General features: G+C 45.3%; 1 protein-coding gene across 4 annotated transcripts in view; it reads left to right on the plus strand.

Moving 5' to 3' along the window:
* Positions 1 to 15,707, plus strand: part of PRPF40A (pre-mRNA processing factor 40A) — an 827,412-nt gene that overhangs the window by 376,427 nt on the left and 435,278 nt on the right. For all 4 annotated transcript variants that reach the window (XM_085645530.1, XM_085645532.1, XM_085645531.1 and 1 more), the window contains exon 16: positions 9,642 to 9,792. In XM_085645530.1, the coding sequence (XP_085501656.1) occupies positions 9,642 to 9,792 (151 nt within the window). The remainder of the gene's footprint in view (positions 1 to 9,641; positions 9,793 to 15,707) is intronic.

Here is a 15,707-nt window from a genome sequence, read left to right on the forward strand (position 1 = left end):
CTTCCATAGGCTAACATTGGTAATTTGATTAGCAAAAGTTTTTAAGTGTCAACTTTTAAAATAGCAAAATATTGCTTAAAAATCACAACAGTAACTAATACGAACTGTCCCAGGACTGAATCTAGGATCCAGTCCTGGAGTTAGTAAAGTTATCCTGAAAGTAATCAATTGCAAATAACTTAAAATTCACATTGAGCTCAATGTATTATTGTGTTTGAAATTGTGTTGCCTATTGCAACAAAACTGTAACTATTATCTGCAAAAACTAAAGCATCTCATTCTGAGACAGTATATTTTGATACCTATTGTTGGTTCTAAAACAACAGCCATATATTTTTTATATAAACCATTGGCCTGGAGTTCAGTTGTTGAGTGTGTGCAACAAATGCTTTACACTGTCCTCTGATACTGCCTTACTGCTCGACCAAGCTACCACTTTAGAGAGTAAGGTTATATCTAACTTTAACCTCTGGGGACGGTGGACTCTGTACACACTGTACCTATTTGGGAACAGTATATACAGAGCCACTTTTTCACACTACCTGTAAAGCCCCGAAATCTAGTAGAATTCTGTGCAGAGTAGAGGCTGCGCCCAGGGACAAAGAGGCGACCTCGTCGGCCCTTCTTTGGGCACTGACGCCTGACTACATGTCATGCTCCTACTGACCTGTTTGCCTGGGGCGGAGCTGAATATGGAGGCCTGCTGAGACTGGTGTCTGCTCCGCTTGGTGGCAAAATGACTCCGGCGCTGTGGTGAGCCGTGGGAGGGTCTACCTTGCTGGTGCCCTTTGCCCACGTGCCTCTGACCAAGGGGGGGCGTGCTCTGCAGCCCGATCACTGCCTGCTAGGCCCAGCCTGATTACTTCCTCCCCTGACCGTGCGCGAATCATCGCAGCTTGGGAGCCTGAAGGTCGCCATGCAACCTATGGCTCAGAACGTTGCCCTTGAGTATTGAACCCCGACATGCCAGTTCACTGTGCTGGCCTGGCGATGTGGCTACTAAGTAAGGACAGAGGGGTTGTGGAGCCCAAGCAACACATGAGGACCTGGCTTGGACCACGGCTGGGAGCCAGGCACTGAGCTGCAAGGCTCCTCAATGAACTCCTGGGAGAGGCCACAGAGCAACCTGTGACTCCTGGACAGAGGACCCGCTTTTAGCGCCTCATCCTGGCTTGGACCTTGCCTCCTGGCACTACCTACCTGTACCATGAGCTGCTGATTGACACTATGAAAAACGCACAGTCTGGAATCAAACAGTCCCCCCCTGCACCCCTCCCAGACCCCAGGTGGGTTTGCACCAGGACTGTGACAAATTCTGCCCGCCAGATTTAGCATTATCGCCTGTTATAGTCCCGGGCAGCTGAGACAGGACCTGCCAGACACACACACGCCCTGCCCTGCCCAGGAGTCAATTTCTGCCCTATGAAGCTCTAGTGCCGACGTTCGTGGATCTGTGGGCCAAGGGGTTAGAAAAACCCACACCTCACAAGGTCCTTCGACTCCTTCTGTCAATGGGCTCTGCCTGACACTTGGTCACATGGTTCTATCGAGCGCTGAATGAGATGGGAAGGAAACGCTTCGAGACACTGAGGACTCTTTAGGAAGCGATACTGGGACATATTACAGGTAAGGAATGGGCAAGGGCAGTCACATACTTCAAGAGGGTCTTCCGCAATACCAGGCTCAAATATATTCAGTTTAACTATTCACATATGATGTACCTTATGCCACACAGACTACAGATCGTGCATGGAGGAAAGCTTGACGCTGACTTTTGCCATATAACTTGGGTTTGTCCAGCCCTGAAGTTCTTTTGGAACGCGATCCTACAGCGGCTTTGGACCACATTGGGACGCACCCTTCCCTGTACAATACTGATCTGTCTCTTGTGGAGGCTTCCCTAAGCCCAAGGCGTGTAAGGTGGGCTCTAGATTCATTGAAATGGCGCTGGCCTTAGCTCGCTGTAGAATAGCAATGGCGTGCACGTCAGACGGACTGCTGAAGCTAGAGACTAGGAAAAGGGACATCATGGCCTGGGCAGAAGCGGAGGGATAGGCACTCAGGAGGGGGATGCGCAGATGTCCATAGGCCAAGCAGTCAATGGAGGTCTTTGCAAGCTGGGAACACCCAGGACACAGACTCTGAACTGGACGAACCTGATTGAGGAGCCCCAGAAGACTTTGCGCAGAGAGGGATATGGATGGGGATAGTGGTGTTGGTGAATGAGTAGCAGTAACCCAGGGCATACGCCATTCGGAATTATGGAACCGGCAAACCCCCCACTAGCTATATGCATGGTGCAGCCACTTACTGTCTCTACCCACTGTCCCGGACTCTGTTTGGATGGTCACTGTCGCCATATGACCTGAGATAGTTGACGGATGTTTCCGGTGATAATGCACATACATACATTTGTGGACTGGTTGGTCCCTGCCCCGCTCTGCCCCTGGAGACATCGTTTAAAAGCTGTTTAGTGGTTGTTCAGTTTATTTCGTTATGGTTCCTCCACCTTCTCCCCCTTCCCATTGTCTTACATCTATATTGTCGGAGACGCCTAATGCCTTTTGGATAGCACACCCAGGTGAGCTGGCTATTGAGGGGGTAAAGGCACGAGCTCAGCACTGTTGATTTTCTGTTTCACTGGGCGCAAAGGAACTATGTATAAGTGATTTGAACCTATGCTGCTATTTGCTGTATTGATTTTTCCATATCTCTTGAGTTTTACGCAATGTGTGGTGCGTGCCATGTGGGGCTTAAATGTTGGAACGCCTATATTCTGAAAACCTACACGCTAATCTGAGGTAATAGTACATGACTTAAATGCCAAATAACATATATATGTTTTTTTAAAGCTAGTCTCTACTAGATAAGGCTTTACCAAATGTAAGTCACTTGTTTAAAGCATCAGATAAGTATGAAATTGATACATAGGAGTGCATCTCACATGCCGGTAGTGACAATCAGCTCAAACTGGTAGAAATTTCAGTTGTGAACATTTTCAAATCAACTCGATTTAAGGTGTGTATGAATAATATTAGTCATCAGGCCAGTGGTAAAAAAAAGTTGATATGTAGATCTAGGAAGATAGAATAGTTTGGGATTGTATTTTTTGCTTTTACTGTAATATTTACTGGGAGAGTACTTTTTCTGAAGTGGACTACTGACTGGAGATAGGTTATTGAGTGTTATTTGCTGTGTTGTAGCAACCAGAGACTCCAACTCCCTTCCCCTCTTAAAGTAAGTTAGGGTGAACTGCTTGACCTCTCTACTCTGAGTCTAACGCATAAAGGAATTATCTTGGCTAGCCATAATCATTGTGTCCCTGGGTAAACTGTGCTCCCACAAGATATTGCCCTAACCGGTTCAATCAGCGAAGACACCTTTTATTTAGTCACTCTTTACCTGAATGCTCTGCAAGGAGCAGCAGCAGGGCAGGGAGGGTGAGTTCCTTGCCTTCAGAGAATGAGATTATTCCCTTTTGGAGATGGTGCACTGGAGGTTTAAAGACCTTTGGGAGCGCAAGAGCAGGGTGTCTTTCTCTTCTCGAGGGTCAAGGTCTTGTGCGGCTGTAAATGCTGCACAATTGACAGTACAAAATTACTAGGCAACATATGGGTCACTCGAGTTGTAGCAGACCTCAGTTTGAACAATGGTAACAATGAACTCAATGTACCATGCAGTAAAAAAAACAAATGTTTTTTAATTAGTAAAAAATTAAAAAGGTGGCTCAAAATATATCAATCAATCGAACATGTATTAATGACAAACGAATGTCATCGCTGTCACCGGAAATTATATATATATTGGTGATATTACAACTATACATTTTTTGATCTCATGATCGCACAATGTACATATAGATATTCACTTAAGGTGCGAGAGACATCACAAACTAGAAACAGTACATATATGAATGGCAGATAACAAGCCACACAAGTACAAAAGAGAACAAACATTAAATGTAATAAATTAATGTGGTGCTGGTTCTACAAGGTAGCGATGCGCGTTTCGGCAAACATGGCGCCTTCATCAAGAAAACCACATTATATAAAGCTTGATCTACAAAAATAAGACAAAGGTACATTGAGTAAATAACATCTCTCTTAAATGAGAATATCTGTGGTATGCCCATACCAATGGAAAAACTAGAATACCCATGCAACAAACTTTGTGAAGACAAAGAAAAGAGTAGCAGTGCTTTATGAAGATGATAGTTTCGGATCTGAAAATAAATCCCAAGATAATGATCGAATATTGAGTTTCTCGTGAATACAAGTGAAGAAAGTATACAACCACAAGATCCATATGTTAAATAGCATGGCTATGCTCACCAGAACCAATTAAAATGGATGTGTTATTTGTTCCAAGGATCACCCTCGAGGGCATCTGTAGATCCGGAAAGTTGCTGACCTTAAAATAAGGAAAATTGTCCATCAAGTAATGAATAGAATAAGATGAAAAGAAATGGCCGGAAGTGCCTAATCTGACAAAGAAAATATGAACGATACCCTGTATCGTAGCAAAATTAATAGTCTTATAGAACAATGTCGACGCTGCTAGAAACAGTCTCTGAAACAAATGAATTCATATAAATGCAAGGCTGTTAGCTCCGTCAAGTCTTTAGATCATATGCATCTGATATAGGCATGGGTACTATTGGGTTGCAACATACCTTTGAAATGAATCGATGGCTGGCATAAAATTAAAATGCCAGACAAAGTTTGTGCCTCTGTAAATGATCCATGATAGGTTCATAAAAGTTTGAGACACAAGCTTCGGGCGGGAGGTCACGTGGCCATATGTGAGAATCATTGGACTAAAACGAGAACCTATCCCAGGGGTACAAGTCAATACCAGACCGTTACAGAGGAATGATACATACATGAATGTTCGGGGGCGGGTATTGTAATAGGAAACTCATTTAAATAACGTCATATCAAGACGGTAGGGGGGCAATTAAGCCCAAGAGCCAACGCCCTAACAATAACCGCCTTTGAGTGTGGTGTTGGGACATTAATACTGTCCATGAATCTTACAAATACGACTAATGCAATCTGAGGGCAATGAAAACAGATGAGACCTTAAGTGTGCCTCACAATCGCACAATAAGGTGTGAATGACAGCTAATGAGAAACACGGAAAATATATAATTACCTACAAACTAAGAGGGCGTGTGAAGCCTGTAACTGCTGCACAGCCATGGAGGAAAGAGCCATATTCAGGCCTCTTTTGGTACGGGTATCCGGTTTACAAAGTAATCACTGATGCATAACTTATTGTACAGTGAGGCGTAACACCCTAAAAAGTTATTGCGGCTTTGATGACTAGGTCTACCTGAGGCTGGTGAGGTGGTATGGCATAGAAAGGTTTCTGGATCCAGTCTGTGCGTGGATGGCTCATATTGGGGAGCTGGACCATCCATTAGAAAGAGTGCTACCAACAGTAAGTAACATGTTCTATACCAGGGAGGACTAAGTGTCTGAGAAGAGATTCGTAGTAGGAATCCTTAGGATTTGACCTTTTCTGCATCTAGCCCACACCTATTTCAATTTGACTCCTCCTTCCTTGCTGACCAGCCATTTGTTTTATTCTGATTTAGGGCTCACATTTAGAATGTGTGCACTGTAGCACATCAGTGCCTCTTTGGCAAAGAGCTGAAGTTCCTTTTGAGTTTCAACTAAAGCTCCATTGCAGCTATACTATGGTCTAACCTCGCGGCCCGTCCAGGCCTTTCCTTGAGTCGGTCTGGCAGCAGCAGTCTGAACTTCATTAACACAACTTGCTGCCCTTGCATGAAGAATCCAAGGAATGCAGCGGGCCAATATCGCTGCCCCAGGACTCTCGCAGTTGTGTCCAGTCCATCTGAGGGTGCCCTGTAGAGTACGGGAGGGGTCATCTTTTAACTTTTCAGATTGGTATCTCTTTATTTCAGCTGTACGATAGCAACAGAAGTGGCTTGTAACCACACTTTCTATACTCAGATTTCATGTTAATTATACTTTAATGACCCTCATCCTGCCATTGATCTAGGTTCTCACCGTTTTTTTTTTTTATTCTACCCCCAGACCGAAATTGATGGTTGCTGAAATCTTTATAAAAGGTCAAAAAATTGCTTTTTTATTAAGTCTGTTTCTGGTGCTTATGTGCTAACTTGATTATTTGTTTTAAAGTGTGAGGGACTGCTATTGAGAGTTTGTTGATTCCTAACTAAGTGGTATGTCTACAGTGTATTGAACGATAAAGATGTTGTGTAGTGGGACTTTTGTATGTATATACTGCTAGTTGGTGACAATTGAATTGTGCATTACACTTAATAATGGGCGTCTGTGGTGTCTTTGTACAAAGTTCTGTCAGTGTTCTGTAGTAGATTGCCTTGCTCAGGACTGTCAGAACTGCATCAGTCAGAGTAATTTTGGCTGCGTATATGACCTGGCTGCCATTTAATTTATAATATATAAACAATGGGGTGACCCTGTGTCCCTCAGAACCTGGGTAAGATTATTATAGGAAAACAATGGTTCTGTCGGGTATGAGTAAAACAATTACTTTGTTGAAAAAATGAATCCAGGAAAAGAAGGGAATCAATCAAGTTGACCACACAATCTCAAAGTACAAATCACGATCAGGCTTGATTTGAAGGATGTGATGTCATTCTTTATATATAAATTGCATCATTTATATGAAAGAGCACAAATGACATTTGCTGGGTTACCAAAGTAGTAAACTGTAGAGTAAGTCAGTGAATTTGTGACAAGGTGACATAAGTGACCGAATTGTGCATAATATATACAGTGAACAAATGCAGAAAAAACTTTTTATGTACACAATATACATGAGGAGGGCCAGTATCGAGGAAAATCACAATGACACTGTTTCACGAATAAATCAAAACATATATGGAAAACAGGTCTTGGACTGGTCCTAACAATTATCGTCGACGTTTCAACCCAATGTAAGCGACTTTGAATCGTCATGTAGGGTCTTCATCAGGACATTAAAATAAACGATGGCAACCTGCAAGAGCAAGTAAAGTACGTATCAATACTGTGATGTGTGATTATTTTAATGTGTGGTCCCGAATAATAAATGCCATCACTCACCTAGCCAGTGGTCTAGGATGGCCTGGCAGACAAACGGTCACGCGTAGAAATACAGAGCGCCTCATCCGATGTAATCTCTGTAAGTCAAAGTAAAGCGCGTGATGCCGTCAATAACCAACACAGAGACTGCGTCTTTAAAATGTGAGATTACGAATAAGGGTTAGTAGACTACAAGAAATAACCTCTATTTAAACCGATTCGGGAAACCAAGCGCTGCAATCATCGGTTTACGGAAAACAACTTCAGTGCTCAAAGAGACGCTCACCTTAACCGGCGTTGTTCTTTTAAGTAAGGCCGACTCCGGTGAATCAAATACGTCGGAACCGATCCGAGATATAATTCCTATTATTATCTGGAAGGATAAACATTCAATGAGGAAATGTTCACGACCGGGTAGAGCCGAGAGCACTGGATTGGGGAGGAATTGCTTACTTGGGAAGAGAAGGAGCAAAGCGATCACGACTCACGCTGCAGCACCTCCTGTCTCAGTCGGAGGAAGCCGCAACTGACAGACAGGCTGCTACATGAAGGTGAGCGGGGCAGTCCTGTCTGACGTAGACAGAGTGACGTGTCGGGAGGGTTGCCTAGCAACCACGGTCGCTTCGTATATACAGACTGCAGATGAGCCTAAGGTTATGCAATACAGGGTTCATGGAGATGGGGCAACTATACTTCTCCATGAACCCTGTACACTTGCCTCATCACCTCCTACGTGCGAGAGTAGCCCACACGTCCTAGCATTACTGCACATCTCCACATAACCATCTCTAATGCGCAAGAACTGTCCGTTCGCAGATTAATTAAGTTAACTCTGCTGATTGACATATTGCCTGTCAGTTTACGTCAGCATAGCGCGCGCTCTGCCCCAGCTGCCTCAGTTCCCCGAAGCGACCGTGGTTGCTAGGCAACCCTCCTGACACGTCACTCTGTCTACGTCAGACAGGACTGCCCCGCTCACCTTCATGTAGCAGCCTGTCTGTCAGTTGCGGCTTCCTCCGACTGAGACAGGAGGTGCTGCAGCGTGAGTCGTGATCGCTTTGCTCCTTCTCTTCCCAAGTAAGCAATTCCTCCCCAATCCAGTGCTCTCGGCTCTACCCGGTCGTGAACATTTCCTCATTGAATGTTTATCCTTCCAGATAATAATAGGAATTATATCTCGGATCGGTTCCGACGTATTTGATTCACCGGAGTCGTCCTTACTTAAAAGAACAACGCCGGTTAAGGTGAGCGTCTCTTTGAGCACTGAAGTTGTTTTCCGTAAACCGATGATTGCAGCGCTTGATTTCCCGAATCGGTTTAAATAGAGGTTATTTCTTGTAGTCTACTAACCCTTATTCGTAACCTCACATTTTAAAGACGCAGTCTCTGTGTTGGTTATTGACGGCATCACGCGCTTTACTTTGACTTACAGAGATTACATCGGATGAGGCGCTCTGTATTTCTACGCGTGAACGTTTGTCTGCCAGGCCATCCTAGACCACTGGCTAGGTGAGTGATGGCATTTATTATTCGGGACCACACATTAAAATAATCACACATCACAGTATTGATACGTACTTTACTTGCTCTTGCAGGTTGCCATCGTTTATTTTAATGTCCTGATGAAGACCCTACATGACGATTCAAAGTCGCTTACATTGGGTTGAAACGTCGACGATAATTGTTAGGACCAGTCCAAGACCTGTTTTCCATATATGTTTTGATTTATTCGTGAAACAGTGTCATTGTGATTTTCCTCGATACTGGCCCTCCTCATGTATATTGTGTACATAAAAAGTTTTTTCTGCATTTGTTCACTGTATATATTATGCACAATTCGGTCACTTATGTCACCTTGTCACAAATTCACTGACTTACTCTACAGTTTACTACTTTGGTAACCCTGCAAATGTCATTTGTGCTCTTTCATATAAATGATGCAATTTATATATAAAGAATGACATCACATCCTTCAAATCAAGCCTGATCGTGATTTGTACTTTGAGATTGTGTGGTCAACTTGATTGATTCCCTTCTTTTCCTTGATTCATTTTTTCAACAAAGTAATTGTTTTACTCATACCCGACAGAACCGTTGTTTTCCTATAATAATGCCATTTAATTTAAGCTGAAGCATTGAATGAAGAAGCAGCTAAGTTGCCAGCCCTCATGAGATTCCCATCTTTCCTCTGCCTACTCTTTGCAAGACTTTCGCCACCTTACAGACCAGCGGGTTTTGAAATAGGAATTTGGTTGTGTGTTGGTTTTTATTGTTCATATGTATGTAAAGTAATTTCATTCCAGCACATAGTTCTAAGTGCTGCTGAACACCTAGGATGGTAGAACGCAACTGGATTGTTTATCAAAATAGCTCAACTTTGAGGATTATACTCTACCACTCTCATGCTATTTGTTATTTGCTTATTAGGATAAGATCTAACTGCCATTTAAAAGGTAATTGTAATCGGTATGTATGAGAAATTCTAGATGATGCTTGTAATGAACATAATCATTGGACTTTATTTTCTCGTTAAACACTTGTTAACTACTAACAATATTTCAGGAACAAGCCAAACTATTGCGGAAAAGAAATTGGGAGGCCTTAAAAAACATTTTAGACAATATGGCTAATGTGACCTACTGTACTACATGGTCCGAAGCACAACAATATCTTATGGACAATCCTACCTTTGCAGAGGATGAAGAACTTCAAAGTACGTACAACGTTTCTTTAATTGTTTGTTCCATGTTTTTAGTCTGCTTTGAAATGTCATCTTGAGATTGCGTTTTGGTCTGATCCCACTAAGATGCTATTGGTACGGATGCATGAATGGAGAAAACGGCAAACAATGTAGAGTGAGCACTCGATCGGACGAATCATTGACGCAAGTCATAGGTATATGTAAAAGGCTAAAAATTCTGAGGAAGCACTGGTTGATGTTTCAAGCTCTGAACAGCTCTTGCCATCCTTTGCTACTCAAAAGGGGAATTATGCCAACTCAGGACGCTTCTTAAAATTTATGAAGGCGGTGACAGAGGAACAGCAAAATGCAGTAAAAACAGATAATACAAATATAAACTCCACCCTGGCAGAAAAGATTGAGATGTGTGAGCAGGAATTCGCCTCCTCATCTTATTGTTTTTTTAAACTTTTAAAATATCCAAACATCTATCACTCTAAGGAACTGGTCATCCATATCGTGTATGCCATTGTGGGCCATTGACCAGTGAGGGAAAAGGGTAGGTTAAATTGTGACCTCGGGGGACTAGCTCACTACAGACTCAAAGGAGATCTACGTGCCTTAATGGAAATGCTTTTTAGGAATTCCTAATCACTCTAAGCACTTGAAAATTTCTACTATGTTGGGCCGCAAAGTAAACTCTCAAGGATGTTTTTGGGTGAAAGTGGAGGACAATCACTTTTCTTATTTATTTTGTATTCTATGTAATTCCATCAAATGTTTATCCAACAGTAAATAAAAAAAAGCACCTTTTTGCTTCACAATTATATTTAAAATGTCTCTGAAGTTAAATTAGAAGCAGCATCTTCTCTTATCCTTAGCTTTTCTGTTTTGCCGCAAAGACGTCTTCTAGATTCACATACTGTGCATATTCTGCCATCTAGTGGTTGGAGTTGGAAAGTGCTTTGCTTTTTTAGGTCTTGCCTAGGCAGCGCGCATGGGCTGCACTACAAGATGACCTTTAGAAATCGATCTGCTCCTTTTCAAGCACACTCGTGCTGGCATCCACCTTGCGGGAGCGAGCAGCGGCGCGTGTGCTAATTGAAAGCATATGGCTCTCGCTTTGCCGCTTCTAGCTCCCGCAAGACGGAGGCTAGCACAAGCTAGAGTGCTTCAAAAAACAGCTGCTGCTTGTTTGAGTTCCAGCAGGCAGACACAGCACACCTCCCCCACTTGGGTTCAGGTTACTGCGGCCGCGTCATTAAACAGAGCGCGGGCCGTGCTTTTTTTTTTCACCCCCCCCCTTCGCTTGCACTCTCTCGCTCTTATGCTTGCTCGCACTCTTTCTCGCTCTGTCTCCCTTTCGCTCGCACTCTCCCTTTCGCTCGCACTCTCCCTTTCGCTCGCACTCTCCCTTTCGCTCGCACTCTCCCTTTCGCTCGCACTCTCCCTTTCGCTCGCACTCTCCCTTTCGCTCGCACTCTCCCTTTCGCTCGCACTCTCCCTTTCGCTCGCACTCTCCCTTTCGCTCGCACTCTCCCTTTCGCTCGCACTCTCCCTTTCGCTCGCACTCTCCCTTTCGCTCGCACTCTCCCTTTCGCTCGCACTCTCCCTTTCGCTCGCACTCTCCCTTTCGCTCGCACTCTCCCTTTCGCTCGCACTCTCCCTTTCGCTCGCACTCTCCCTTTCGCTCGCACTCTCTCTTTCGCTCGCACTCTCTCTTTCGCTCGCACTCTCTCTTTCGCTCGCACTCTCTTTTTCAAGGCGGTCCTGTGCTGCACGCTCTACTGAAGCTAGTTGCTGCATCTTGCATGCACGAGAGTCTCCAGGTGCAAGGTTGCAATGAAGGGATACGGTCTCTCCGGCAGTCTCGTACTTTGTCGCTACCATGGGTCTTCCTCTGTCAACTTGCACTGAGAGCTGTGGTATCTATTAACAGCATCACTGATGGAGGGGCCATTTAAGCGCAATAAACTAATACAAATGCACAACCCCTTCTTATCCAGAGAACCTGCAACTCCTGTTGTGTTCCCACCAATCAGGTTGTGCTTGTTGGACACAGGACTGCTGTATTCCACCGATAACACTGGAATCTCAGTTCGGGCAGTAATTCCAGTTACTTGTGATCAGCCCTTTGGCATCATGCAGAGGTGCACATACCTCCGGATAGAGACCAGGCCCTCAAGATTGAGCTACAGGCACATGTACCAGCTAGTGGAATCATCTGGAGATTATTGTTTGCCACTGTTGTATATGCTTTGTTCCACAAAATAAATTCCCTTTCAGTAAGTTTACCACAAATTGTGCACTTACTGTTAGAGATCTATTCAAACTGGTAATTGAGAAATGAATTCATTACTTGCCTGTAACAACAGTAGTGCAGTTTTAGGCAAGTCTATATGTATATACTGTGCATTGATCGGGAAAACAATGCTTCTATAATATTTTTATGTTTGGGCACCAACTATTGATGATGTTGCCCATAAGTTCTCCATGTTTCAGCATGTGACCTCATTTTTCAGACTTTTTTAATCTGGTGCCCCACTTACTTTATAGCCACTAACAACTAAACAACTATAAACACTTATAAGGTCCCAAAGGCGAGACCCATTGGCTATGCCAATACTTGTTTTTTTCATCTTTTGGATGGTTGTGAAACCTGATCCCCCTGGTCAGGCTACAACCCCCTTTGTGTGTGTGTGTGTGCAAGCTCTCAGATTACTTTAAAGGGAAACTTTAAGCAAGGCAGCTTCTTTGCCTTTGCTCACTTTGTTCCTCATGAACCAGGGCAAGTGCTTTTTTTGCAAGCAGAATACAGTCTCCAGTTATTTGGGGGATGTTTCCGCGGGGAGCTGAGGGTTCATCCAAAAACAAGGCAAGAATTTGCTCTTTTATATGTAATATAGGAGCAAAAACACGGCTAAATTGCTACACCTACTTGCAAATTTTTTTTTTTAAATAACGCAGCTCAGTCTTGTGAGAAAGTGCCATCTTTCTTGCATGTATGCCCCCACTTTTTGCTGAATTGCTGAATGTACTTTGACTGGGTGTGCCCTGGACTCCTGCCAATCAGGTGCCCAGGCCCTATGTTCCTTCCCTAAAAACACAAAACCCAAGTTGGTAAACCCTGACCACATGTCAGCCACTGGTAAATGGTACCCTAGGTACCCAGGGCCTTGTGACCAGGGAAGGCCTCGAAGGGCTGCAGCGCTCATTGTGCCACCCTTAGAGGCCCTGTACCCTTACACACACACACACACTGCCTTTGCAGGCTGAGTGTTTGGGTGCAAGTCAAAACAAAGAGTCGACATGGCACACATCCCTGTGTGCCATGCCCACCACCTACACTGCCATGGCATATATGAGCCACCCCTCTAGCTGGGTGCCCTATGCCAATGGTGTGGGCACAGGGGCAGGAGCCCTGTGCCCCTACAGTACCCAGGTCCATTCCTGGGCGATGTGCAGTGCTGCCATTTAAGAGTACATGGTGCTGAGAGCTCGTCAGACACGAACTCCACAGCACCATAATGGCAACACTGAAGACTGGGAAGTTTGGTATCAAACTTCTCAGCACATTAAACCCACACTGATGCCAGTACCAAGTACCAAGTACCAAGCACCCCAGAGAGCATCTTAGAGGTGCCCCCTTAAACCTAACCTACAATCCACATGTGCTCTGAGGCTGCCTAGGCTGCCACCCAGCAGACATGTTGCTGGACCCCTGGGTAGGAGAGCCCCTGCTTTCCTGGGCCTGCAACAATTCACATCCTGGGCGAGGTGCTAAATCTCCTCCCCCAGGATGGGCAGGGGGAAGCTTCAAAGGCATGCCGCCTCTGTGAGCTTCCCCAGGCCACTGCAACCCCCCACTCTGGCGGGAAGCTTGGCCGGAATCCCCAAATAAGGACAGGGGATGAGCCAGCCTAGCAACCCCACCGCTAAGGTGGGGGAGGCGAGGTGAAGCACATCTCCGGGCTCTCGCCATCTTGAAGATGGGAAGCCCTGCCCAATCAGGACTAGGCTACTGCCCCCCTCCCACAGGAGAGTGGCACGATAGGGGCTGTACCCACCCCAGTGCAGGGACCTATTGGTTCCTGCACTTTACCTACCTGTACTCACCACTGGTATAGTGCACCCAGATAGAGAGGTGGCTTACCTATGCCAGGGCATTAGATTGTAGGCATGGCACACAGATGTGTGCCATATCGAGACTTCACTTTGTTCTGCATCAAAACACACAGCCTGCAAAGGCAGTGTGAGAGTGTAAGGGTACAGAATGGGCAGGGTTCACGAAAGGGAAGCTTCAAAAGGCTTGCCGCCTTTGTGAGCTTTCCCAGGCCGCTTGCTGCTTTCAGTAACTGGTCCCCACTGGTTCTAACGCCCACGTTAAGCGGGAGAACCGGCGGGAAAAACAAGTGAGGAAGAGAGGTGTGGCCACCTCTGCCAACTTCACCCCTCTGATGGGGGAGGTGCGAGGTGAAGCACAACTCTGTCCCCGCAGATGGGGGGACTCAGTCAACCAGGGACAGGCTCATGCCCCCCCCCCCATGGAGGGTGGCATAATAAGGGGTGTATCCCCAGGGAAGGGACCAATTGGTCCGTCCCTGCCTTTTAACTACCTGTAACACCCCTAAATCTGGTATCTAGGGGCACCTCCGAACCAGCAGGACTGTCCAACTCTTGAAAGCCTGAGGCAGCTAGTTGCTGCACAGGAAAAATGTGTTGGTGGTACCCACAGAGTTTATTGGGAAAAGGGGCTACTGTACACTGAGGCGGAGACCCCAAACCTGCAGCCACTAGGAGAGTGGTATTCCCTCAGAAGTACAGGTAGTTTCTCCTAACTTTAGTTCATGACATCCCCCTAGCTGGACATCTGTACAAACCAAGACTTGTGAAAGGCTAGTTAGCCACTTTTACTGGCCCCAGATCCTCCAAAAAGTAAAGGAGTTTGTCAGCTCCTGTGTCACCTGTCAGGCCAGTGGCAAGACAGGTGGCCACTCAAAGGCCCCCCTGATACCACTACCTGCGGTGGCGGTTCCCTTTGAAAGGGTAGGTGTGGACATAGTGGGTCCACTTTAACCTCCCACAGCATCAGAGAACAAATTCATTCTAGTGGTAGTGGATCATGCCACTGGGTACCCTGAGGCAGTTCCCCTTAGGACTACAGCTCCTGCAGTATCCAAAGCCCTCATTGGTATCTTCACCAGGGTAGGGTTTCCTAAGGAGGTGGCTTGAGGTTCCAACTTCATGTCTGCTTACCTAAAACACGTGGAAAGTGTGTGGAGTTCAGTACAAATTGACTACACCCTATCACCCACAAACCAATGGCCTTGTTGAGAGGTTCAACAAGACATTGAAAGGCATGATTATGAGGTTCCCTGAAAAACTCAAAAGGAGATGGGCTGTCCCCTTACCATTCTTGCTTTTCGCTTACAGAGAGGTGCCACAGAAGGGAGTAGGGTTTTCCTCCTTTGAACTTCTGTTTGGCCATCCTGTGAGGACAGAGTGTCTTGTAAAAGAGGGTTGGGAGAAGCCTCTCCAAGAACCCAAACAAGATGCATGGAAAAGGCATCCAATAATCTTGAGGCCAGCCAGGAGCTTCAGAAGCACTGCTATGACCAAAAAGCTGCACTGGTTGAATTTCAACCTGGGCAAAAGGTGTGGGTTTTAGAGCCAGTGGCACCAAGGGCACCCCAGGACAAATGTAGTGAACCTTACCCTATCCTAGTGTAGTGTAGTTCCTATTTCCCTTATAGGCTCTGCGCCTTGGAATAATATACACTATAATTTTTGCATAGGACTAAGGTCCGTATGCTCCTATCGAGTACATTAAACGTAATTACTTGTGTGTGCCAGCTAACTCAGAGGTCACTAGAAAATTCTCGAATAAACAAGAAGGTAGTTTCTGACAACCACATAAACATGACAACTTTGTTTCCCTTAGAATCTGA

Source organism: Triturus cristatus, chromosome 3_1 (genome assembly GCF_964204655.1).
Source record: "Triturus cristatus chromosome 3_1, aTriCri1.1, whole genome shotgun sequence".
Taxonomy (NCBI): Eukaryota; Metazoa; Chordata; class Amphibia; order Caudata; family Salamandridae; genus Triturus; species Triturus cristatus.